This window comes from Xyrauchen texanus, chromosome 9 (assembly GCF_025860055.1).
Source record: "Xyrauchen texanus isolate HMW12.3.18 chromosome 9, RBS_HiC_50CHRs, whole genome shotgun sequence".
NCBI lineage: Eukaryota > Metazoa > Chordata > Actinopteri > Cypriniformes > Catostomidae > Xyrauchen > Xyrauchen texanus.
This window is the reverse complement of record NC_068284.1, coordinates 24,134,300-24,146,403: the sequence shown is the minus strand read 5'-3', so window position 1 is coordinate 24,146,403 and position 12,104 is coordinate 24,134,300. Positions and strand designations below refer to the sequence as shown.

General features: G+C 38.3%; 1 protein-coding gene across 1 annotated transcript in view; it reads right to left on the bottom strand.

Annotated features, from left to right (window-relative positions):
• Window positions 1-3,314: 3,314 nt before the first annotated feature.
• LOC127649172 (phospholipase D1-like) overlaps window positions 3,315-12,104 on the bottom strand; it is a 39,373-nt gene continuing 30,583 nt past the window's right edge. Inside the window, 4 exon segments of the mRNA XM_052134145.1 lie at window positions 3,315-7,047; window positions 8,468-8,585; window positions 8,675-8,828; window positions 11,066-11,200. Coding sequence (XP_051990105.1) covers window positions 6,823-7,047; window positions 8,468-8,585; window positions 8,675-8,828; window positions 11,066-11,200 — 632 coding nt within the window. The 3' untranslated portion in view covers window positions 3,315-6,822.

Below are 12,104 nucleotides of genomic sequence, written 5' to 3'. Positions count from 1 at the left end.
TACATCTCATCATTTTAAACCGTGTACCAGCCACTGGTGCCTTAAGGGCATGTTTTGATTAGATTTCGGCATTAAAATGGAAAGTGAGACATTAAAAAAAACTTTTATGCTGTGTAATTTGTTCAATGATATATCTTCTTCTTTCTCATCTTAATATGCATAAACAACTGTATGTAAGCCATTCATGGGTTGATTTCCAGAAAAGTGTAAACATAGTGCCACAGAGCACTATCAACACTATCAAAACACTGCTGTTTGTCTGACAGAACATCCAGCCCGACACAGCAACATGCCCTGCGTTCCAAATGGGATAAATCAGTCTCCGAAGGGCACTTCGATGGAAGAACAATCATGGCCGCCATGTTGAAGGGTCATTCCAAATCAAAGTGCTCATAAGTTTCCATAGGATTCAACTGATGGACACTTCGTTGCCAAGCAGACCGGAACCGGACCATATGTCATAAATCTGCAGTTTTGCCAAGTGTAATGTAAATAAAACCAGTTCATGCAACATAAACAAGTGGCATTCCTTAATCTGCTAGGTTATAAAGACTTTTAATCATTATAATGAACTTTTAATTTTTTTTTAACCCCCATGCTTTGAAACTGCTGTTGCTTATTGTTTTACTGTAAATTCACTTGATCTGATACAGTATTCTAATAATGCTGAAATACACAGTGGTATTTTATTTAATAATTAAACATACACTGTACATTTGTTTACTAGTTAATTTTTTAAATAAAACACAAATTCATGACTTCAATTCTAATAATTTTAAAGCATTTTTATTTTTGATTTGTATTCTGAAAGTATTTAATAGTGATGCAAAGTCATTTCTGATTTGTTTCAACTGATGCTCATTAGCGTCAGCCTTGTGTGACGTAACAGGCTTGCATATATGACATTGGAGTGCGTTCCAAATGACCAACATTTTTGAGCCCTCACTCTTCAACCATCCAAAGCTCTCACTCTGGAGGGTAAACACTTTGAAGGGATTAGGGGGTAGGGATGACCCCTCGGAATGGAACGCACCCATTGACTCAAACAATGCATGAGTTTGGGGCGGGACTATCTGTTTGTACAACCAGTGGAAGATGGGGGGAGTATCTGGGGAAACCTGTATAATTTATGTAATAAATATTATTTTTGCAATTCCATTTAGTGACGTTTGTGGCACAGAAAAAACAAACCAGCTTTAACCATGGAAACCAGTCACAAAACTTGTTTTTTAGAAGTTTTGAGGGTTTATTTGGAACTAATTTAGTGCAAATTAATTAATAAACAGCTTAAGGTCAATCCAACTAGAGATGGCATACCAGCAGGTTGGAAGAGTTCCTTTTGAAATGTATTCCACTACAGATTACAGAACACATGCTTTAAAATGTCATTTGTAACATATTCCGTTAGATTACTCAAGGTCAGTAATGTATTCTAAATACTTTGGATTACTTCAGCACTGGTAGATTTTTTTCACTTGTTTTGACTATAAAAACTCTGCCAGTACAGTACAAAAATTGATTTGTACTGTATATGATTTCTGCCCTAATATCAAAGGTCTTACTACAAAAAATAAATTATGATGTAACATGAATTTTCTTGATAAACAAATATGATCGTGTCTGGTAACGTGTGCATGTAAAATGGCTAGAAATAACATTTTAGCTTAGTGTAAAGCTGACAATTTACACAAGTTTTATTTCTATTTCTTCTGCTCCAAACTTACTTCAAACTTATTTCTCTGTCTGCTCGTATGAATGTAACACATCATAAGAAAATGTTTCACCTCTGTTCAAATGCACTTTTGATCGCATCATTTATATGTATAAATGTTTTCCATCTGAAAAGACTAAATATCAAATGAAACAAATTATAATAAAATGCAAAGTAATCTCTTCAGTAATCAAATTACTTTTTGAATGTAACTGTATTCTAATTACCAATGATTTAAATTGTAACTGTAGTGGAATAGAGTTACATATATTTTGTATTTTAAATACGTAATCCCGTCACATGCATACCAGTTATAAAATGGTGCTAGAAATGTCTTCTTGAAATTTAGGATGGATGGTTGGATGGACACACAGGCTTGGGGAGTAAAGGAATACTTGTAACGGTGTTATGTATTTGGGATAAAAAAAAATGGTAACTGTATTATGTTACAGTTACTTTAAAAAACAAAGTAATCAGATTACATGTACATTTTGTGAGTTGTGACTTACTTGATTCAGGAGTGCCACCTACTGTCGTATCCGCAAATAACATTTGTCACTTATCACCTTTATGCTGAGTTTACACTATGCTCCCGTGAGCGATGATCACAATGTATGAACAAAGACGCGATTTGAGAGATATCAGCGAGATATCTAGAATGTTAAATATCTAGATCTATCTGCGATTCCAAATCATGCAATGTGAAATATGTTTTCACTGAATACAACTGCAGTGTTCATCTACAGTCAATGAGAGAGCAAGAAACAGGGCACAGGAAGTTTCAGTGGGAGGAGTTCTGATGTACCTGCAATAGAACATCAACAAGCATGGCTGCAGTATCAAGAAAGTCTCATTGAACCGAAGAAATTGGAGTGCTCTCCAAAGCAACCAAAAATTGTCCCAGTTGCTAGGGAGGGTAGAGTCAAATGGGATAACATCCTCATGGTCGCTATAATGTAGTTTGCTCTCAGTTTGGTGCATGGCGAGTTGAGCGTGGATGCCGAAGAGAATAGCGTGAAGCCTCCACATGCTCTTAAGTCCTCGCGGTAACATGCTCATGATAAGATGCACGGATTGACGGTCTCAGATGTGGAGGCAACGGAGATTTGTTCTCTGCCACCCCGATTGAGGCGAGTCACTACGCCGCCACGAGGACCTAGAGCCCATTGGGAATTGGGCATTCCAAATTGGGGAGACATTTTTTTTTGTGTATGATGATTATTAACATACTTCATGAAATTTTTGTGTATAAAATGCAAAGAACTGGATATTTTTGTCAACTCAATCTTTTAAATAAATAATAACCTGTTCAGTAATTACATATTATAAAGCTACTCTCAGATAATTTTTCAGAAATGTCAAAAGATAATAATACCATTGGTCAATCTGCTGCCCTGCAGATGCGTATGTGCTCTAATGTCACTTCTCATTTTCATCATAACTTCAGTTGAAGCTCTAAAATTGTTCTCTGAGATTCTTTTGTGATATAATGTCAGTGGCATCAGGGACAGCAAGTTTTTTTTTATTATTAAAACGTATCCAAATTGTACACTTAACAGATGCATTTAAAAAATGTAAAAAAGTGCAAAGCATAATTTTTCTGATTTTGATGCTTTTATTGTTGAGAACAGTTCAAAATTTGGGTGAGGGAGAAATTATGGCAAATGTAACATTTCAAAACTCATAAATTAAGAATGAGTAATTAAAAAGACACATTACAAATTTACTTTAATCACAGTGCACTTCATTTTTCTCAAATTCTTTTTCTTTAAAATCCTCTTTAAACTTTAACAAAAAAACAAACTATTAGCTATTGATGTTTCACTGTGGATCATGAAGAAAAACATAATTTCCCTAGTGATAGTAATGATGATGAAGACGATGATGATGATAAACTGTGATCTACCTATTAAAACATTTTGAGGTTAATGAATAAATAGACTGAAGAACTGAGTAAATCTAAGAAAGCCTACTAATGCTTTTTTAATTTGCATTGTTTTACTTATCAGAAGAAACATCCAAATCATTTGACAAATAAAGACACTAGCCAGCCTGAGATGATTGAGCAGCCTAGTACGTCTGATCCCAGAAAAAGGGCCTTGCATCCTCCTTTCAAACAAGCAAGGTTTGAACTCGGACAAAGCACATCCCAAAGTACAATTAATAGACAAATATTTGAATTTGTGATTGATGATCAGGCATTCTAATTGATTGAACAGCCTTCATTCAAAAAGCTTTTAGAGGAAATCAGTGGAGACAAAACATTCATGTGCAGAAAGACACTAGCCAGCACATTGAGAGGGAGTTTGCAGCTCTGAAAAACAGCTTGACTGAAACACTGGAGCAAGTTACAAATGTCTGCATGAGAGCAGACTTGTGGACTGCACATAACAGAAGTTTCTTTGGTATGACATGCCACTGGATTAAGGAGAGCACTATGGAGAGGACGTCTGCAGCATTGGCCTGTGCAAGTTAAAGGACAGCATACTTTTGATGTCCTTGCTGCAAAAATCAGTGAAATTCAAACAAAGTAAGGGCTACTGTGACAGACAATGGGAGTAGCTTTGTTAAAGCTGTCCATGAATTTCATCTGAGGAGGCTGCAGATGAAATGGATAATGGAATACCATTTTTAGAGATGGATGCATTTCTAGAAATGGAGGGAGATGAGGAGCTTCATTTTGTTCTTCCCCCTCATCAAAGATGTTCCATACACACCCTAAACCTGATTGCTACCAATGAGGTGGATAAAGCAGCATCATAAGTCCCTTCCCGGAAAGTTTACCGAAGTGCAATGAGGAAGTGTGCTTCTATATGGAACAAGGCACACAGGTCAACAATAGGTGCAGATGCCATGCAAGATGTTGCGAACATGAGGATTTCTGTTCCACGTGTTACCAGATGGAATTCAGAATACAAGGCTATTTCCAAGCTGATTTGTCTTAAAGATGATCAGCTGACTGATATCTGTGAAAAACTTGGGAGTGACAAGACTACACCCATATGAGAAATTTTTCTGAGAGAGTATGTGGATATGTTACAACCCCTTGCCCAATCCATTGATCTTCTAAAGGGGGATAAATGGTGCTACCTTGGCTTCATCATTCCAACAATTGTAAGCCTCAAATCAAAGCTTTCTGACAAAATAACACGTCATATAGCTAACATCATAACTGCAGTCCTTAAAGTGCATGACAGTCACTTTGATGCCATGCTGAGCAGCCATGAAGCAAAAATGGCAAAAACTACCATGCCAAAATTTCACTTGTGTTGGATTCCTACAGAGAAAAGAGAAGATATGTACAAAAATCTGGTTCAGAAGGCAACATCTTTGGAATGCAGGGCTCCTTGTGTAGTTGAGATGAGCACTAGCCCTGATGCTAATGAATCATATGAAGAGTTTTTTTGTGTTTGGGAAGACAAAAGGGCTGATAAAGAAACAGTGGAGGAAGAGGTTCAAAAGTTTCTTGATGAAACTGAGGTTTCCCAGCAGAACATTGCCCAGAGTGTCACACTGCCGCCACCGGTCTACCTTCTTCCCATAGTGCATCCTGCTGCCATCTCTTCCCCTGGTAAACGATGCACACGCACTCGACAGTCCACAAGATCTTAGAGAAAATGTGATTCATCAGACCAGGCCACCTTCTTCCATTGCCCCATGGTCCAGCTCTGAAACTCATGTGTCCATTGTAGGCATTTTCAGCTGTGGACAGGGGTCAGCATGGGCACTCTGACCGGTCTGCAGCTTCACAGCTCCATACGCAGCAAGCTGTGATGCACTGTATGTTCTGACACCTTTCTATCATGGCCAGCAATTTGTGCTCAAGAGTAGAATGCTACTCTGAGATGCTATTCTTCTCACCAAAATTGTACAGAGCGTTATCAGAGTTACCATAGACTTTGCCAATTTGAACCAGTCTGACCATTTTCTGTTGACCTCTCTCATCAACAAGGTATTTCTGTCCACAGAACTGCCGCTCACTGGATATATTTTTGTTTTTGAAACCATTCTGAGTAAATAGTAGGTAGGCTTCCACAAGCTTCTCACAATATGTTGCTGGAATATACAGGTGTATCTGAGTCAGGTTTGTCTGCCTCCTTGTTCGCAAACACTTTTTCAGTTCTGCCCACAAATTATCTATTGGATTGAGGTCAGGGCTTTGTGATGGGCACTCCAATACCTTGACTTTGTTGTCCTTAAGCCATTTTGCCACAACTTTGGAGGTATGCTTGGGGTCATTTTCCATTTGGAAGACCCATTTGCGACCAAGCTTTAACTTCCTGGCTGATGTCTTGAGATGTTGTTTCAATATAGCCACATCATTTTCCTTCCTCATGATGCCATCTAGTTTGTGAAGTGCTCCAGTTCCTCCTGCAGTAAAGCACCCCCACAACATGATGCTGCCACCCCCATGCTTCACGGTTGGGATGGTGTTCTTTGGCTTTTATTCCTCACCTTTTTTTCCTTCAAACATAACAATGGTCATAATGACCAAACAGTTAAAAAGTGGACCAGAGGACATTTCTCCATAAAGTAAGATCTTTGTCCCCATGGACACTTGCAAACTATAATCTGGCATTTTTATGGCAGTTTTGGAGAAGTGGCTTCTTCCTTGCTGAGCAGCCTTTCAGGTTATGTTGATATAGGACTTGATATGTGGATATAGAAACTTGGTATAGATCTCTGTAATTAAGATGCTTATAAAATAATATTTAACGATTTGTACATTTAAAACATTGATAAAAGATACAAAACAAAAACTGTCCAACAATATTAAACTGTCCATTTCATTCATGAAAAAGGACAAACAGATTTCCTTAAAGGGTTAGTTCACCCAAAAAAAAAAACTTTTATTGTCATATACTCACCCTCAAATAATTCTAAACTCATCTGACTTGGACAACTTGTCATACAGGGTTGGAACAACATGAGGGTGAGTAAATGGTGACAGAATTAATTAATTAATTAATTTTTTGGGAAATAATCATAAATATCCTTTGTTCCTTCTTGTCATGTCTGTGTGGAGCTTTAAAAACCATAGATATTTCTCCCAGAGTAGTATCTTTGGTTTCCCCATGTTGGATGTTCACTGTGGTTTGCATTTGGCAGCATCAGGTCCAGGTCTCAGTGGGCACCATGGCTTCTTTGGTGCCTACTGAGGGCATGAGGTTCTCCTCACAGAGGAATTCCAGCGGGAACTGAACCAGGAATCCCCTTATCTTCTTCAAAAGCTCCTGAGCTTTCACAGGGTCCTCTTTATCAAGACTTGGTTTGGACTGGAAATTCAAGAGCTCCTGTTTGTTCCGCACTAGACTGGAGGGCAGACAGCGGAATACCTGCAACGACATCAACGGTTCTCAGTTCCTTGCAACTCAAATTCAGCACAGATAGCACATCAATTTTTTTTCATGGCAAAAGCCTGACATTTAAAAAAAAAGAAGAAAAAAAAAAGAAAAGAATGCAAAATTAAAATCCTTAAATAAAAAAGTACAATTGTTCCTTGAAAAATGATCTAAAGAAAAAATATTTAATTATTAGCAGGACATTTTAAATAATATAAAATTAAAAATACTTTTTGATTATATTTTCCTCAACAAAAAACATGAAAGTGGTCTTGGATTTTATACTGATGTCAGCATCACTGCAGAATTATACAAAAGAATGGGAGACCTCCAGGGGAACACTAAGGTTGGTGCTGAAAGAGGTATTGGGGGTGCTCACTCTGTGGTCTGTGTGGGTCCTAATGCCCCAGTACAGTGACAGAAATACTATATGTAAAAAAGCATCGGCTTTCGGATGAGATGTTAAACCGAGATCCTGACTATTACTTCGCGTAATGAGTAGGGGTGTACCACGGTGTCCTGGCCATTTCCCCCATTGGCCCTTATCTATCATGGCTTCTTAATAATCCCATCCCTGTATTGGCTACATCACTCTACTCTTCTCTCCATCAATAGCTGGTGTAAGGTGAGCGTACTGGCGCACTATGGCTGCCGTCACATCATCCAGGTAGATGCTGCACACTGGTGTTGGTTGAGAAAAGTCCCCCTATACAATGTAAAGTGCTTTGAGTGCCTAGAATATGTGCGATATAAATGTAAGGATGTATTATTAGTCATAAAATAGTCATTTATTCTGCAAACTGAATTTGACTGATAAACAGATGGTTTAGAAGCTAAACTTAATAGTTTTGGCTGGTCATGTGATCTCAAAATGGCAGCCACCATAAAGGGGGAAATCACACTTATATTTCAAATATAAATAATACAAATAATACAGCTTTTTTTAGGTCACTAGTAGAACCCCAACATAACCTAACCCTAACTTATCCTAACCGTAACCAGCATGTGCATTAATTTAAACACATTTTTAAGCACTATTAATTTCTTGGGAATAGTTCCCCCAATAACATGAGGGTGAGTGAATATTAACTTTTTGAGTGAACTTTTAGGATACATTTTATTTGAAGTAGATTAAATTCCTTAGTGCATGTGAGTCATTGTTTGGTTGTGTGACTGGTGCATTAAAGCTGCTATTTACTGAAATTGTCATCCTAAAAGGGCGGCTTAGAAGAAAAATCTCATTCCATTAAAGTTTATTATAACTGGGATGCCATGAAGAGCATGAGAGCTTCAACAGAAATTGAGAGCAAGTGAATAAGCAACACCTCTAAATCATAATTCATACGCTCCATGTAATAAGATGGAAAGTAGCCATCATTAATTTTGTTGAATACCCTTGTGAGATCATGTGTACCTTCTCATAGATAGTGGCGTTCCGACCTGAGATGGTCATCCACACATCTTTGTAGAATCGGTCACTGATGGGGTCAATCACATCAATAGTTGGATCAGTAAAGCCACCAAGAATGGTTCTGGATTATGAAAGAAAGACAAAGAGTTTAAACTGTGATTCAGAAGTTCTGTGTTTCTAACAATAGCACTGTTAGCTTTCTGATCTTACTTAAAGCACTCCAGTCGGAGCTGCAGGGCAAACTTGCCAGCCTGATACTCCTGTCCATCCATCACTGATGGCATCGTTTCAGAGTCTTCAAAAATCACAGCCACCTCGCTGTCCCTCTTTCCCAACATGCTGCGGTCATTGATGTTGGCAGAACCTGGATGTGAGAGGAAAAGACAGATAGAGAGAAGAATTAAGACAGAGAGAACATGAAAGACACCTTTAGTCTTAATTACGACAGGGAAACTCGTTGATAATTTTGATAACCAAGTTTCTGAGTTGGCAGGAGATGTAAACTTTCAACATGGCGGAGGAGAGTTTGGTTTCTGTAGTGAATGATATTATTATGGTTTTATACATTTTTCTAAATACAGCTAATTGTTAGCGCTTGCCGTTTTGGTCATGTACATTTACATATATCAGCAACCATTTGAAGCATATCAAACTACAATTTACACAGTGAAAATAGCATGTATTTTCCCATAATACCCTTATCGTCAGCAAGCTGCCCGAGTACTACATTTCATGGTGTCAAAATAACCTGTTGTCCTCCATGTTTTATGTTCTTTCTTACAACAAAAGCACTTGAAAGCAACATACTCCTAATAATCACTTCAGAAGTGGGAAGAAGGATTACTCCGACAGCACATGAAGGCAGCATAAGTCAGTATGAAAATCCAGTGATGCCCAAGTGTCCTTTAAGTAAACATGAAATCAAAATGTATTTGTGGAGGTGAAGGTGTGGTCGAGCATTCGTATGGGGAGAGAGGAAGCGGTAAGGGTTTTCACCTGACATGAATTGCTGGTAATTGCTTGTGACGAGGAGGAAGTGGCCAGAATGTGACGATGCACGGCCAGTGCTGAATCAGCTGATCAGTGGAAGAGTTAGATAAAGGGGAGCCGGAAGCACTAATTCAAGACAGAGAGAGATGCACGCGGCTGCGTTGCATGTGTGTCCTTATGTTTATTTTTGTTTAATGTTGAGTTTCTGATTAAACTTTATGTTGACTGTTCAGCCGGTTCCCACCTTCTCCTTGCACGGCTTTAACTGTTACATTGCTGTTTCTATGTTCACAGCGAGAGACAGGGGAAATAAAAAGGGGCCAGTCCAGAGAACGAGAGAGAGGGAACCCAGCTGACAAGCTACGTGTTGGTTGGCCACTGATATTTCCATAAAATAACCTATTGAGTGATTTATCTGAAGCTACACTGCTGCGCATTCAAGAGAACATATTTTGTGTTATTATTAAATTTACCTTTGAGTTGGATTCACCATCTCCTACTTCCTAATTCCTTCAACATGCTACAGTATTTTTCAATTTATTTAGTTTCATATTGAGATGTATTATCAATTACAAAAAAGACAGTTTGCATGATGGGGGGTTTATGTAGATTATGACTACAGGTAGCTTTATCTAAAAATGTAATTTGAGCACAAAGGACACATAATATTAATGTTTTTTGTGTGTGTTTTTTAGGTACTTTGTGATTCTTGCTAGTCAATCCTATTGATTGTTTCACAAGGGACTGGATCTTGAGGTATTTAATTCAATAGCACACAAATGTTCCAACAACAGGAACAGAGATAACTCAATTTAGCATGAGGCCAAATGCTCCAGTCTGCCTCCTGATCTATGCTTTCTTCATTTTATTTCTTGTATCATCTTTCAAAATCAAAAGCTTTATCTGAAATGACAACTTGCTTATCGTTTATGCCTTTCTCCCTCTTCTTGCACAGTGTTATGTGTTCTTTTTGGAAGATATGATATGTCTTACTGTCAGAGCAAAGAAAACATGTAGATAAAGTTAAGCATAGAACTGCCAGTGGTTAATATTGCACATCTGGTAGTGCAGTCATGCATACACTGACTCACATCTTTTTGCATGAGCACTATTTCAGCGAAGCAGAAGGAAAACACAATGCATTTGTTTCTGTAAAAATACTTTCTTCTATTACAACTTAATATGCCCAGTCATCTATAAGTAAGCCATCCAGTTGAATCACAAGAAGAGTGTAAAAATTGTGGCTCTATCAAAACATAGCACTGATTGTTTGAGCATCCTGACCAGCCCAACAGTGGCTCAACCAATGGCATCAGTTTGGGGTGGGACTATCTGTTTGACCGTCAACGGAAGATGGTGGTAGTGTTCGGGAAGAATGTTTGAAATAATTTTTGTGATTCTGTTTGGTTATGCTGGTGGCTCAAAAATGACAAACTTCACCATTAAGGTTCTCTTGAATAAGTGTCACTTAGCATCTATACTAAGCTTCAAATTCAATGTCTTACTGGAGTTTATCACAAGGGGGAGCACAATCATCTAGCCACCTGGGTGGATTATGCATAGAGTTGAACGCCCTAATGCCTCAAACCCCTCCTCATCTTGCTAACTCACCAATAATGACAGTGTTGTCATCAGCAATGAGCATCTTGCTATGAACATAGATGAGTTCAGTCACCAGCCTGCCCTCCAGCTCAGCATGGGTCCTCAGACCACAAAACGAGATGTAGTTCATCCATTGGTCATCCACTATACGGGACGAAAGAGAGAAAGTAGAGAAAATATTGACCTTTGAACAATAATATATATATATATATATATATATATATATATATATATTTATATAATAATATAATAACGATTAATCTCATGATTTCGAACAGTCTTTAGAAAGATGAATGAAATAGCAATTCCGTTTTAAGATAATTGTAAAATGAGACATTATTTGTTATGATGTCATGTGTTGTATGAAGCAAAGAACAGGCTGGTCTGCCTTTTGCTATTCTGGAGCCTTTGTATAAAAAAAAAAAAAAAAAAGGCAGAAGAAAACTATGGGAATTTAAAGGAATAGAAGTTTTTAAATAATTTCTCAGCTCTGTTGGTCCATACAATGTAAGTGAATGGGTACCAAAACTTTGATGCTCTAAAAAGCGCATAAAGCAATCCATAGGACTCCAGTGGTTAAATCCATATTTGCAGAAGCGATATGATACACTTTTATTTCTCCCCTTTTCTCCCCAATTTGGAATGGCCAGTTTCCAATGCGCTCTAAGTCCTCGTGGTGGCGGAGGACAAATCTCAGTTGCCTCTGCGTCTGAGACCGCCAATCCACACATCTTATAACGTGGCTTGTTGAGCATGTTACCGCGGAGACGTAGCACGCGTGGAGGCCCACGCTATTCTTCGCACAACTCACCACCTTCACCGAGAGCGAGAACCACCATTATAGTGACCATGAGGAGGTTAACCCTCCCTAGCAACCGAGCCAATTTGGTTGCTTAGGTGACCTGGCTGGAGTCACTCAGCACGCCCTGGATTCGAACTTAAGACTCCAGGGGTGGTAGTCAGCGTCAATACTCACCGAGCTACCCAGGCCCCATCTCCATTTACACTTTGACTTTAACATTCTTCTTTTTTTTTTTTTATGATTTGC